The 14,107-nt window shown below is 48.5% G+C and overlaps 4 protein-coding genes across 4 annotated transcripts; 2 read left to right on the top strand and 2 right to left on the bottom strand.

Moving 5' to 3' along the window:
- Window positions 1-2,944: 2,944 nt before the first annotated feature.
- Window positions 2,945-4,212, top strand: alkA (DNA-3-methyladenine glycosylase II; the record flags this gene model as incomplete). The annotated part of the gene is made up of 3 exons (XM_001271569.1): window positions 2,945-3,894; window positions 3,973-4,095; window positions 4,149-4,212. The coding sequence occupies 3 exons, from the start codon at window positions 2,945-2,947 to the stop codon at window positions 4,210-4,212; spliced, it is 1,137 nt and encodes a 378-aa protein (XP_001271570.1).
- Window positions 4,213-4,630: 418 nt separating this feature from the next.
- ACLA_046080 (ubiquinol--cytochrome-c reductase subunit 7) lies at window positions 4,631-5,443 on the bottom strand (the record flags this gene model as incomplete). The annotated part of the gene is made up of 4 exons (XM_001271568.1): window positions 4,631-4,720; window positions 4,912-4,965; window positions 5,025-5,133; window positions 5,328-5,443. 4 exons carry the CDS (start codon window positions 5,441-5,443, stop codon window positions 4,631-4,633), a joined length of 369 nt encoding a protein of 122 aa, XP_001271569.1.
- Window positions 5,444-6,259: 816 nt separating this feature from the next.
- Window positions 6,260-7,591, top strand: ACLA_046070 (putative mitochondrial carrier protein; the record flags this gene model as incomplete). The annotated part of the gene is made up of 2 exons (XM_001271567.1): window positions 6,260-6,731; window positions 6,798-7,591. The coding sequence occupies 2 exons, from the start codon at window positions 6,260-6,262 to the stop codon at window positions 7,589-7,591; spliced, it is 1,266 nt and encodes a 421-aa protein (XP_001271568.1).
- A 4,846-nt stretch (window positions 7,592-12,437) lies between these two features.
- On the bottom strand, window positions 12,438-13,426 carry ACLA_046060 (uncharacterized protein; the record flags this gene model as incomplete). The annotated part of the gene is made up of 3 exons (XM_001271566.1): window positions 12,438-12,593; window positions 12,650-12,674; window positions 13,116-13,426. 3 exons carry the CDS (start codon window positions 13,424-13,426, stop codon window positions 12,438-12,440), a joined length of 492 nt encoding a protein of 163 aa, XP_001271567.1.
- Between the last annotated feature and the right edge of the window lie 681 nt (window positions 13,427-14,107).

The raw sequence follows: 14,107 nt of genomic DNA, 5'->3' as shown, positions 1-14,107 counted from the left end.
GAATTGAGGAATGTAGGCGACCAGGGAGAACTGTACAGGCGTCTGTACATGTCAACCCACGCCGCTTCGTGCTATGTGAGCAGCCTGCTGGGTATTTGGTACTGATTATCTCTACAACGGATGAGAGATGAGGTTATCAAGTCGAGCATCACGTATCGCATCTTGTCATCTACAGGGGTACTTTCACTTCCCAGCCGCGATCATCTCGCCAAGATAGAATGAGTTTTCATCATCGTTATGCCACTGGGTCAGGCACAAGGCAGTAGGCACCCTAAAAAGTAGGCCTGCTATTCGACTAGACGAGTCGGACGCCCCCCGATAGAGATTAATACCTCGGTGATCAAGTGGCAAATCTGCGGCCCGAATATTGCTTATTCCGTTTGCTGCTGAGACTTCAGGACCTGGGTATGTCTCGACTGAGTATGCAGAGACCAGGGAATCCTCATTCTTCACAGCTGCATTCTGAAGCTTTCTGCTATCTACCTCATCGATCTCGGACTTGTTGTGGACGTCTATCTAGACTATTTGTACAACAGTACAAATCCATGTTGCTTTGCTGAGCTGGTGGTTTTGCTGTTACCGAAATTGAATTTCAACACCAAGACCGATAGACCGACCCACTTTGAACGATTAGCAGAACCATGAAACACTCTTGGTGGGTAGCTAAAAATACATACACAACAGAGAATTTAATTTCGACATGGTTAGTTATAATATCTAATCCTAGTCAGTTAGATTGTCTATCTCAGCCCTCAGGACCAAGAGAATCGAGATGGAATCTACTTAGATTATTCTGTCTGCAGAAACAATCCTGTCGTGGACTCGTGGTTCACACTTCATAGTAGACTACCCTGTTACTGTTGACTGATGCACAAATACCGCCTTGGAATGAAGCAAGAGTAAAATAATAAACACACAGCCTGCACAGGTGACAACAGAGTCAATGTCGTGGAACCCTTGATCTCCGGAGCAAGGAGACAAACCAATTATAAGGGATGATTTACTCATTATCAGGTCCGTTGGCGCGACAGCTTGCGTCTTTTTTGTCGATGAATCTCGAACTATCTACCAGATAGTCTACCTTAGATAGTTCATGGACTGCCGATGTTCTTGTTCTTGCGAGCTGCGACGGTTTAGAGTTCTATGGGATACATCGATGATCGTTGTACACTCCACCGTGGCCCATCAATCACTCGAACTCTGGGATTTCGAGACTCCACTGGCATCTGTAGCGACAAGCATCTTGCATATCACAATAAACCGGATGCTGATGGCAACATCAACATCTTGGAGATATCTAAATACTTGTTGTTGCCGCCCATAAGCGAAGTTCTCAAACCAGTACCTGTACCCTCTTGTATTCCGTACAAGCAAGAATCCTCCCATCGATACACAGTACATCATACCTACTTACTGTTAGGCACGTTCCCCAGAACGCCACATAGCACGGGTGGCTGGATGTAATATGTATGATAAGGCCAAGTACAAATAGTGCATGTCTCATTCTGCATTCAATCCTTTGTGACTGTCTGAGACCCAAAAGCGAGAGAGAAAAAAAAATCCTTGACCTGGAATGAGGGGCCAGAAGAATGTCATGATCTGGGAACATCAATGTACTAAGGTGCAACAAGCAAGATACATCAAGTATTCAAGGGATGCCAGTCGCCTCTTGAGTCAATAGATTCAGGAGTTAGTCTGTACCAACTTGACTTGGGTGGAATTGCATTGCGAATGCTTGATTGTTGATTCATGCACAATCCGCAGAGCCAATCATCCTCCCACAAACCAGCCCCGTCATCTTGTCACTTTGACGTTTGAGATTGCTCCCATATTGATCAGTGACTTATTATTCCATAGGCAAATATTGAGATAATCATGATCCAGATAAGCAATTTTTATTTTTATTTTATTTTAATTTAAATTTTTTTTTCTGTTCTCTTCGCGATAGTTGTGATAGTGAGTCGCAATTTTATATTCTCCCGCTCTGTTCCTCGGGCTTGCCCCGTCCCTGCAATCATCGTCTTTTCAATCTATATCTATCTAGTCCAGAGAACCCGCCAAGCGCACGGTGTTGATGACGCAAGCTACGCTCCCTGTACTACATGTCCACCCAGGGGTATTGGTTTGAATATAGGCTGGTCGTACCGTCGTCACACCAAGAAGATCTATCTTTTATAGCCAGTGAGCGCCACTGTTTGGTCCGTAGAAAAGCTTGTATCATATTTCCTCCTCTCCTCGGCCATAAAGGGGAGGAGACACTCCGTACTTATTTCGAATTCCACCAGTAAGCGCTGCCCTCTGCAGGAGTCGATCATACATCGTACGATCGGCCAAATGGTGGGCTATCAGGGGTATGAATAATGAAGCATAGAGTAGGTCTACTTCAATGTCATGGTTGGTAAGTTGGGGTAAAGCACTCGAGATGAGAGATAACCCCGGTGTTCAGTCTTGAGCGAATGTTTATATTTGACAGGCTCAGAGAACATGAGTGCACCTGGTTTATTTAATTGTGTGGATCTTGAGCACTCCGTACTACAACGTCGACAGCTTATTGTTGGTGAGCATTGATAGATCAGCCATGATCCAGTATCTGCAGGCCCATGGTTCTCCAAGCGAGTACTATTCTACCATTCTTGTTCAATGGTCAACATCTGCGTATCAAGAAAGATAAACTACAGCCTACTCAGGAAACTATTGCAACAACAACTTGCTTGCTTGGCACTAATATAAGTACGTGAATACGAGGTCATCAAAACGATACGAGTCTCGCTCTTAAGTCTCAAGTCCCGGTCTGATGACTTAATCAACCCGAAGACGAAAGAGATCTCATAGATGCCAACGTAAGATCATGAATGTCATCAATCACCAAGAAAGGGGAAAGTCTGGGGAAGAAACAGCACCAGCCTTCAGAGCCGTCTGATCTGCTTATCAGCTTGTCTTCATGATGTCGCTACGGCGCTCGGCCCGCCTCAGTGCTGCGCTCCTCAACAACAAGGTGCTACCACCGCTACAACCTTCCTCCACACCAACAAAGACCGCTAGATCTCAGCCCAAGAATGGGATAACCAAAGTAAAGAAGCCAGCCGCAAGACCAAAAAAGAAGAACCCCAAACCCGATCTCGAGCAACTCCCTCTCGACGAGGTTCCCCAAGATACTGAAACCACAATCCCAGACCCCGAGAACATCCTCAACCCCCGTCCTCCCAGACTACAAGCCACGCCTCCCCCTCTCGACCGCCCCGTCGAATTCCACAGGACAAACGCAACCCTCCTAACACCCCATGGCTCCTCCCTCGTCGCCTACCCACCAGGCACAGAGGACCTCTCGCCCTCGAAGACGGGCCGACCACGCCCAACCGCCACGACCGGCACGCTTCTCGAGAAGGCGCTCGCGCACCTGATAGCCGCCGATCCACGCCTGGAGCCGGTCATCCAGCAGCACCACTGCCATCTTTTCTCACCCGAGGGCTTGGCCGAGGAAATCGATCCGTTCGAGGCGCTCGTCAGCAGCATCATCGGGCAACAAGTGTCAGGCGCCGCGGCGCGATCCATCAAGAACAAATTCTTAGCGCTGTTTAACAAAGCGCCGGGCGGAAGTGCGCCAGATGGCGCATTCCAGGCCCGGTTCCCCACCCCCGAGGACATCGTGCAGTGTGATCTCGTCACGCTGCGGACCGCGGGTCTCTCGCAGCGGAAAGCGGAGTACATCCACGGCCTGTCGCAGAAGTTTGCGGCGGGCGAGTTGAGCGCGCGGATGCTGCTCAATGCGAGCGACGAAGAGCTGGTGGAGAAGTTGACTGCCGTGCGCGGGCTGGGCAAATGGTCCGTGGAAATGTTCGCTTGCTTTGCGCTGAAGCGGACGGATGTCTTTTCTACGGGGGATCTGGGAGTCCAGTAGGTTCTTTCTCGCTGTCTGTTTTTGCACCGGCGGTGCGATTACCCGTGCGGAATCTGGCGTTGACAATCGAATAGGAGAGGCTGCGCGGCGCTTATCGGTAAGGATGTGAGCAAGCTCAAGGCCAAGGGTGGTGGGAAGTTCAAGTACATGTCGGAGAAAGATATGTTGGATTTGGCTGCGAAGTTCACACCGTATAGGTGAGTTTCATGCATAGCTGTTCATTTTAGTGACCGTCTCACACTTCGTATAGGAGCCTGTTTATGTGGTACATGTGGCGGATAGAAGATGTCGATGTCACCGTGATGGATGCCTAAGAGTGCCCTCGATGGCATCTAGTATATATCGTATAGCTAGCTTATATTGTACGATTCGTGATTAGATACTGACTGCTCGGAACAAGTGAGCGGAGAATATAGATTCCCAGCGACTCCGGTCTTGTACTCAAGTTCTATCAAAGAACTCGACCTTAACCGCGCAGGCGAGCCAGCATGAGCGTGGCAGCGACATAAAATCTTCCAGAAAGTGCTATCAGGAAAATGACGAATGAATTTGTACAGTAACAGTACACATGACTTGCGATAAATCCGAAGTGCCAAACAACATTCAGCCGCAGGCTCGTAAAGCACAGCCGCTAAATCGTACAACCCCTTCCTCGTGGTTTTCCGTCCGTCTATTGCCCTAGCGACACGATCTCGTATCCTCTATGCTCATTATGACGAGGGTTCAGGCCATCTACCGTCTGACAACGAGGGAGTCGAGATCCACACGCTCCTTCTGCTCCTTCTCAATCTCGCGGATGATGGGGCTCAGGTATTCGACGTCCTAGCGATAAAAATTAGCACCCATGATGTTGTATTTGCATATCAACAACTCCCCCAGTCCATTCCCAGTCATAAAAAGAGCCATTGATATAGTATCAATCGGTTGACAAATCCGCGCCACCGGATTGGCCAACAGATTATGCGGGGAATAGACGAGATTCAAGGCAGTATAGCAGCGCAAATTGAACTCACCTCCTCGGGCTTAGTCTGCTCGTGAGCGGGGAGAAGTGTGTGGGAAACGGAGCACTGTTTTCACATAACAAATTAGAGGTTGACTATTGAAGGCGACCCGGAAAGAGTCGTACCTGGAAAGCTCTGCGGATACGGAAGACGCGGTCGTAGGCCTCCTTGGGAGGAAGACGCTTGAGGGCAGTCTGGACGACATCGCTCTCCTCGGGAATCAGGTCATCGAATCTAATGAACAGTTAGCCGGTCTGCAATCCGTAGGCGGTTTGGCGGCAACATGTCCAGCGAATAAGCGATCAGAGAGCAGGCAAAGCTCGACATTGAACGACAATGACAATCAATCCAAATGCGCCGCTGCCGTACACCTAGCTCATCTGGTGCTCATCCTGGAGGGTTGAAGGTGAGGGGTGGTGGGTGGCTACCTCAATCCGAGTCTCCTGTAGCCCGCGGCATCGGTGTACCACTGAGCAAGTGGTGTCATCCAGCGCTTGAGCCATGGGCGCTTGACGATGTAGCTGGTGAGAGAAGGAGCGGACATGGTGACTGATCCCAAATAAATTCGAATGGGAATCCAATTGACGTCGTGGTGTGGAAGGGGGAGGCGCGGGAGGTCAATCGAGCTGCAAAAGAGTGACCCGACGTTGGAGATTGTGCAAAACGGAGGTCCGGCCGGGATGACTTTCCCAAAAACATCCGATTTTGATGCCTGAGGCACAAATATTAGTTTGATGGTTCCGAACGCTGTCACGTGAGAGTAGTGCCTCAGGCCGCGGGACTTGCGCTTGAGACCGGAATGGATTCAGTAATCAGGAAGTAGAGAGGCCTCCGTACTCCGTAGTAGGCTAGTCCCTCCACCTGACCAACGAAAGAAGCACTCGGATTGATCTTGTCCACAATCATCCGTCTTGTCCGGTTCTCGCCTTCAACTCCGATCTCTTAATTGATTGATTCTTAATCTCCCTCCATATACCTTCCTCTGCATTATTTGCCGACCCGTTCATGCCGCCCATCAACTCTTGAACTATATTTGCTCCTCTAGGAAAGCCGTGTCACTACTACTACAGACCCCCGCCTTTCTCTGTACTTCGGATAGGGCAACGTCACAAGCATATCAGAATAGCTCGTCAAGATCGGCTCAATCGCGATCATTCAAATTCCCAATTTCCAATATCCTGCATCGAGCCGTGTCGCCTCCGCAACTACTGCATCGACGAAGAAGTTATTTTTCGCAGACCGACTTGCTACGATCAGGGTTTGCTGGGTTCCGGAGCGAGCACCGACGTGCTCGGTTCCGGAAACCCTTGGTGATTGCAAAGACGAACAGATAAAACTGTTTGGATAGTTGGTCAGAGCGATGTTCTCCGACGGTCACGGAAATTCTGGAGCCGCCAGTAGCTCGCAAGACCAGCAGGCCTCACACCCGAACGCCGCTGTATCGTCCAGCCTCCACATATCTCCCGCAGCTTCACCCGACTCCGAGTTCCTCACCCGTCTTCAAAAATGGTCCACGAAAGTACCAGACTACTACATTGCTCCAGTTTGCGGCGCCAGCGCGGGTGTGGCGTCCGGGATCGTGACATGCCCCCTTGATGTGATTAAAACGAAGCTGCAAGCGCAAGGGGGATTCCTACGACGAAGGGGCCAGGATGTGGAGGCAAAGGCGTTATATCGAGGCATGCTGGGCACTGGGCGTATTATATGGCGTCAAGATGGGATTCGAGGTTTGTACCAGGGATTGGGTCCAATGCTCTTGGGTTACCTACCTACCTGGGCCGTCTATTTGGCTGTTTATGATCGGTCACGAGAGTATTTTTACGAAACTACCGGTTCGTGTTCATCGTCTATGGTTGCGCACATCTAATTCACCTACTGACTTATTCTTTGTGAACCAGATAGCTGGTGGCTATCTCGAGGTTATGCTTCCATAACGGCCGGCGCTTGCTCTACTATTGTCACCAATCCCATTTGGGTCATCAAAACACGGCTCATGTCACAAAGTCTCAAATCCAACAGCGAAGGATACACGGCTCCATGGCAGTACTCCAGTACCTGGGATGCGGCCCGAAAAATGTACAGGACCGAGGGACTCAGGTCGTTTTATTCGGGACTCACACCAGCGCTTCTCGGATTGACGCACGTCGCAATACAATTCCCACTTTACGAATATCTAAAGATGGCATTTACCGGATACGGCATTGGGGAGCACCCTGATAACGGCGGCTCTCACTGGATAGGCATATCCTGTGCCACTTTCCTCAGCAAAGTCTGTGCCAGTACAATCACATATCCACACGAAGTTTTGCGAACAAGACTTCAAACACAACAGCGAACATCCCCCGCACCATCTCCTGAAGAAATCTCATTTCGTGGAGGGTTAGATCGCCCTCAAGATTGTGGTAGGCCTCCGGGTGCGGCTTCGTCGGACGGCATGCCCAACCGACCTCGGTATACGGGTGTCATTCGCACATTTCAAACCATCTTAAGAGAGGAGGGTTGGCGTGCGTTTTATTCCGGAATCGGCGTGAACCTATTTCGTGCTGTTCCAGCTGCCATGACCACCATGCTTACCTACGAGTACCTCAGAAAGCTTATCGGTCACATGCAGCATGAAGGAGACACAAAGCTACGTATAGCAGAAGCAGACGCAGCGGCCCTTGAAAAGGCGATCTTGCTGCAGGATGAGTAAAGAAGCAGCGGCTTGGTACAGCCTAGACCTGTCGCTTCTGCACTTCATCTTTCTCCTGTTTAACTATCTTTGGCGGATGTCTTACTGCACACATTTTTGTGGGGGGTTGGCTGTGCTCCATTGCTGATGCCAGGCCCCAAGCAGGAGGCTGTAACTTGCTACATATAATTGCTTGCCAGGTTACCGATACACGGGGGCGTTTATCATAAAGTTCTTGTCTTTGAAGCGGTCTGTCCCTAGAATCCTTTCGCTTTTCATCCAGGGCGTCCTTGCATGATTTGCATCTTGTGTACATACAAACATACAACATTATTATTTATATGTGATCTTCAACCCTCAGAATGCTACACCAAGGGATGGCGTTGACTGCCAACCCACTATCATGGAGCCTCATCCTCAAACATAATGTTCCCTTAGCCGCCAGCTCCCTAACCTAGAATGCTCGCTCACCTAGATCTACCACCGCGCCGGCTTGCCTACTAGGCCTACCTACCTAGCTTGCTCACCTATTCTTCTAAGCTCACTACCCTAGCACGCTCCCTAATATAGAACTGCCACTGCACATCAAAATCGCAAGACAATCGGCACAACAAAAAAGAAAAGAGTAAAAATTATACAACAGCTAGGATTCGCTGGTGGTCACCTAGCCATTTACTAACTAGCCAGCGTGTGTCGTGTGGCTTATGTGCTGCCAATAGTTGGGTGGGTGTCGCCCGGGTGAGTTTAGGGTGTGCAGGGTGAGTGCAGAATAGAATCGTTATAGACAGGGTGAGAAAGTAGAAACTTGGTGAGAATCACCCCAGCTTGCGCGACTACCGCACGGACCTTCTCAGCGGAGCTCTTATACAAATTTATTGGTTCACTTTGGTCTCTTGGCATCTATACACACTAAGTATAACCTAGATTAAAGGTATCGCCGCTATCGCATATACTCTCGCTAAGGCGGATGTTAAATATGTGAAGTACAAATACTTGGAGTTAGCTGCTAAACTAAATAAGAAATTTTTTAAAGGCATTTGGCAGAGAGGCCAGTTGATAGAATATATATCTAGTAGTATACCTAGGAAAGTCTTGTTGGTAGTCTCATTCCTCAACCTTAGGCTACCGAGCGGTCCGGCCCTTATATTTTGGTTAGTATACAGAGTACAATAATCCATTATATTGTTCCTAACGCTTTATAGTTAAATCAATTCTTTCATATGAATCATTACATCACACAAAAGTCAAGTCCGAGAGAATTAGATGACCAGTTCATCATTGTCAATGTATATAGAAGCATATATCTCTTAAGGTAATATAGTTTTTGTAGCAAAGCAGGCATCAAGGATTGATAATAGGTCGAACTCCTAGTTAATTTATGCGGATATGGGCCGGAAAGGATTCATTATCATGTATAATTGAAGTTCTAATCTAATAAATTAAGCACACTGCCTCACGTCACATGAAGATGTTTTGGATCTTCTGTCTCTGGTTGATATAGTTGTCATTTAACTGCTTGTGATCGCTGCAAAGTCAGTTGATATTTCAATATGGTGCGGTGAAAGTTGATGATCAATGTCCAGCCAAGTTCTTCATTCTAAAGCACATTATCACACCGCAGATCTTCATGACTGATTCCTAAGGCTTTGATTTCTTTGTTTGATCTGCGGATTTCCTAGCGGAGCCCAGACGTTAGCTCCATCGACGCTGTACTTTCTGGCCACCCCTCGCCCATCACGAGCATATGACGAATCTCTCCAGCTCCATGAAGGAAATAGATTCTCACCAAGCCGATCATCCCCAGGAAAGCAGGCACAGCAGACCCTGGGACCTGCTTTATGCCAGCGCTTCGCGGGAGGCTTCTTTCCACAGCCCATACGTGGTTCCTTTCCCGCAGTTGAGATGGACAGGAGTCTCGGCCCGGATCCTCGCGCCTTTACCCGATGACGACGCTGAGCATTTCCAGACGTTGTTTCGAGGGTACGAGCGATGCGAGGCCATATACTTCGTTAGCCGGGGACAGCGTCACGGCATCCACGGATCCCTGGAGTTTCTTTTAGAGGAACCGTTGGTCTCCTCCACGGGGGGTATACTGTAAAGTTGAAATCATAGCTATTCTAAACAGGTCGAAGTCAAGTATGAGACGCTTTTACATCATAGACAAATTGGACCTCTCGAGTAGATCTACCACTGTGTGCCCGCTTTGCCAACAAATCCCCCCATTCCAAGCTACAAATCAAGACTCCCGACCAACCCACACTCGCATACTCGAATCCCAAAAATGCTGCAATACCGAGCATTGCTCAGTGGACTGACTCGTCCTTCCAACCGTTCCCTTGACGGCCAAAAGGAGAAGTATACGTCAGTGACAAGCCTGAAAGTCGGCGGGGAACGTAATGGCGCGAGTTCCAAAGCCAAAATGAAGAGACATGTTCGGAGAGAACAGCGCAGTGTTTGGAAAATCTGCAACAACATAGCCTTCATCGGCCTTCTCCTTCGTCGCATTACGGGGAGTGAGTGCATAACAATCCACTCCTTGGATGATAGCCTCTTGACCCGGATCTATCAGTATCTTCCCCTGGTCGATCAAGTCTGTTTGGCTCTCAGCAGCAAAAAGCTCTTTTCCCGATATAAGGTGTTCGCCAAAGACAGCTCAATGCTTCCTCCACAGCCCACAGACCATCATCTTCCTCTTTCATACGTAAACAGTCAAGAGAAGCTACGAGTTCAACTCCTTGTTCGACTTGAGAATTCCCGGTGGGCATATTGCGCTGAATGTTTATTGCTCAAACCACGAAAGATGTTTACGCCAGACGCACTCAAGGCACCGAACCTGGAGAGGCGTTGCACGCACTACAATGGCGTGATAAAATTATGCCCATGTTTTCATTTCACTCGTCGAGATCGAGAAAATGTGAGGAATCTTCTCCGGTCCCCAGTCACGCCTCTGGGGGTCCGATATGGCTGTTTTGGGTTTGAACGTGATGGGTGGCGATTTGAAGGCCATCCCTGTCCATTCTACTCAAACGCAGATCGAGAAGTGCGAATTTACACGGACACTTACATCTGTAATATGGGCTTTTTGTCTTTGGATGTTTGGTATTCTCTGCGAGTATCCTCTGGTGATTCTTTCGTCGCAGCTGGGCCTGTCTTCGCATGTCCTCACCTAAATCTGATACCTCTGACTCAGACGACTGGAGACTTTACAAACTGCCGCATATGCCATGCTCATGTTTCGAGAGAACCAAAATTGCTAAAAGACGCTGGTTTAGTGACTTTCTATGTGAATCGGACTCTAGGGTGGGCCGATCTGCCATATGACTTTTTTTGGTATGATCGCAGTTATAATCCTGAACACAAGAAGTATGATCCTGCGAGTCTCGATTTGCAGTCAAGATTGTCTACTAAGTTCTTTTTAGGTCTCCATCACAAGATTTGAGAAACGGGTCGGATATTTGGCACGGCCGGCGGGAGGATCACTCGCCGTTTGGTTCAGGAAAAAAGACCATCGTTGAACCTGTCGCCCTACGAGGAAACTTGTGTGATTTGTAGTATGCGTTACGATCTGTCGATTCTGCTTCCTCTTCGTGATCGTTCATTTTTGGACCTCGTTCTATCGAGGGTTGCTTGTGTATGTTCCAGTTCCTGCACATAGCGTAGTCACTTCTGCGGGCCTAATTGAATACTCGCACCATGATCACCAAGCCTTCAATCAATATCAGATGAGGGCTGTTGAGAACATGGCTTTTCGCTCAAAGCGGTGGGGGGGTATCTTCGTTTCTCCCACTAATCAATCTCCGAGGCTCGCTGGTACGTCAGGATGGGTCGAATATGGCGTGAGATTTCTGCTCGCAACCCGTGAGCCCTTGGCTAGATAGTAGATTCACCTGCATATTCTCCTACATGTATTCTACCCTGCGTTGAGACTACGGTCATTGCCGAGACAATTGCAAGACTGACCATGAAGTTCCATATTGCAAAACGGCGCTGATTCTTGACAAAAGAGCATAAAGAGTAAGAGTAAGCCACTTTCTCCGAATGCAATCTGAGATTCATGAGTTTGCCTGCGTCTCACGTACCAGTCTGTACGGCGTTGACCTTACGAATATCCCTAGGGTTGCCTCTTAGATCCAGCATTGCATCAAGTCTTGAGACACTGCGCTACGAATTGAATCTTCTATGTGGTATCCTCACGTAACTTATTTGATGCCCAGGCTGTAGAATGAATAGAGTTGAGAGGATCATTGTACGAGCTAGCGGCGCGGAAAGTCTAGGTAACGAAAAGTCTTGCTTCTGATACTGTATTTTAAGCTAACCCTTGACACCTTGATGGATACTTGATGCTGAGCTCCATCTCTTGATCAACCTTGCCCCTTAACCCCCTCGGCCTTGGGAACTCCCTGCTGGATGATTTACGTCTGATGATGACACTTGGTTCTTGCCACTAGATGTTAGGGCCAAAGAAAGCGAGACAGAAGGCTAGGACTATGGCATTAAGCCAGTGTGGCATGTCTGGAAGTATGTGGCCTAGAATTGCTTCTGCTTCGCGGTAGCTATCTGTCCTTCACAAGAAAAATGACTTCCTGAGTGGCTGTTTATTTCTTGGCTAATGCTGGGTTTCGTGTGCCATTAGATGGGGTATGGGAAGATCTGGCGGTTGATAGAAGTACAAGCCAGATGCTAGGATTGTTGAACTGGGCTTGGGGCGTATAGGTGAAATGGAAATGTTGTAGGGAGCTTACTGGCAGCAGGTTTCCAGCTTCATGAAGTAGATGGCTGCGAAATAATGAGATTTGGTTTAGAAGCAAGACGGAATGGTATTAATTGCGACTTCCTGTTTATTAGCCCGAGGAATGAAACCTGGAGGTTAAATGCAAGCAGTCCATCTCTGAATGATCTTCAACGTCGTTGAGGTATCTAAGACGAGCTCATCCTTCAAGGCAACGGGAGCCATCCGGGAGTTATATGGGTGATTCTGCTTGGTAAATAAGCCATCAATCACGTTGCCAGTGCTCAGGAGAGGCTATCACAGGTCAGCTGTACCCTTTAGGTTCAGAAGCTTCCTCGGAGTCTATGTACATTGCTCGCGTCCTTGTGCACCTCACTGTTAAAGCATGAGCATTCATTACTCTTTAACACAGTTGGGTCTTTAGGAACAAGGATCAGGAAGAAATACTAATGAATTGAAATATGCTAGGCGCCCCATTTCCCTCAAAAAGACATATCATGGTGATAGACTACTTACGTGTGGGCTTGTCTTGGCTTCACCCAAAGGTTACTAGTCACCGGCACTGCGAAGAAGTGTAAGCCCATTGCTGGTGGCCCCGCCGCCTCACTCATTAAGGTCAGCCGCCTTGAAGAATGGGGGAGCTCCTACACCTTTCCCCTGCAAACTGGTTCTCAGGCATAGGGGCGGGGTCTCGAAGTATCCAATCCAACCAAATGATGTTGTGTTCCCGAGAAACTCATGAAGTGTGACAATGGATCATTTGGCCTTCATGCCCTGCACCAAAACTGCGTCATCGTTGGGATCAGCAGAACTTACAGAGCCGCAGAGCCAGATGACCCGGTGGTATGAACCGTCCCGGGCTGCGCCAAAGGCCTGGTCTGCTCACTCGGTTGGTTCCGCTGAACATCCGTGACGAAATTCTCAAGCAACGCCCGTATGGGAGAGGCATGATCATTCAACACGGATTGCACCTCCTCAACAGTAATGGTTGGATGGCGCACTTCATCCTGGCCATGCTGCGGCGACAGCCATGGAAACCAGTGTTGCATCCATTCCTTAACAGGGAACAGCAGGTATGCTGTCGACACTCCGAGAGAGATGCAAGCAATAATCAGCGAGGTAGTCATGTTTGGCAGTGGGACAGTGGGAATGCACTTACTCTTGCGCGAGGAGAAAAAGAAGAAGAGGAGAGGAGAAGATGGGAAGAAACATTTCACTACCAAATCACCGGAATAATACACTGTGAAGGCAAGAGCTTTCATTATCGAGGTGACTGTGAAGAAGGTATACGCAGCAGGTGCGATGTTATGTTGGAAGCAGAAGGAAAAGGAAGGACCGCCGGAAGGAGGATATTGGGAGTCACCAAGCTCTTCGGGACTGTCATAGTTCCTTAAGGTATATTGTATTATCTTGTTCCTGCTTATTCTGATATTTGTGGGTAAAACCACGTAACGCAGCACGTAGAATTCTTTTGTTAAGTTTCCTTTAGAAGTCCTTCAGAAATATCTTCTATTTAATAGCTAGGTATTAGTAAATTAATAATAGCAGACTAGATAGGCGCCCTAGGGCTTCTCTTATAGCCTGGACTTACGTGAAAGTGGGAGAGTCAGTGATCTGGGTGAGAATCCTCACCCTGCTCTCACCTCTATCACCCTAGTCTCCAGACTTCTCACATATTTCACCCGCACTCACCCTAAGATCAAATCTGACGCCATTCTAAAGCTCAGGGCGCATTGAGAATTAGCCGCGCACTAGATGTGGCTTAAGTACAGCTGAGCGGATGGGAAGCCCTGATCTCCACACCCTGT

Source organism: Aspergillus clavatus, genomic scaffold, assembly GCF_000002715.2.
Source record: "Aspergillus clavatus NRRL 1 1099423829800 genomic scaffold, whole genome shotgun sequence".
In the NCBI taxonomy this organism is placed as follows: Eukaryota; Fungi; Ascomycota; class Eurotiomycetes; order Eurotiales; family Aspergillaceae; genus Aspergillus; species Aspergillus clavatus.
The sequence above is the reverse complement of the archived record's forward strand: the minus strand, read 5'-3'. Positions and strand labels throughout refer to the sequence as shown.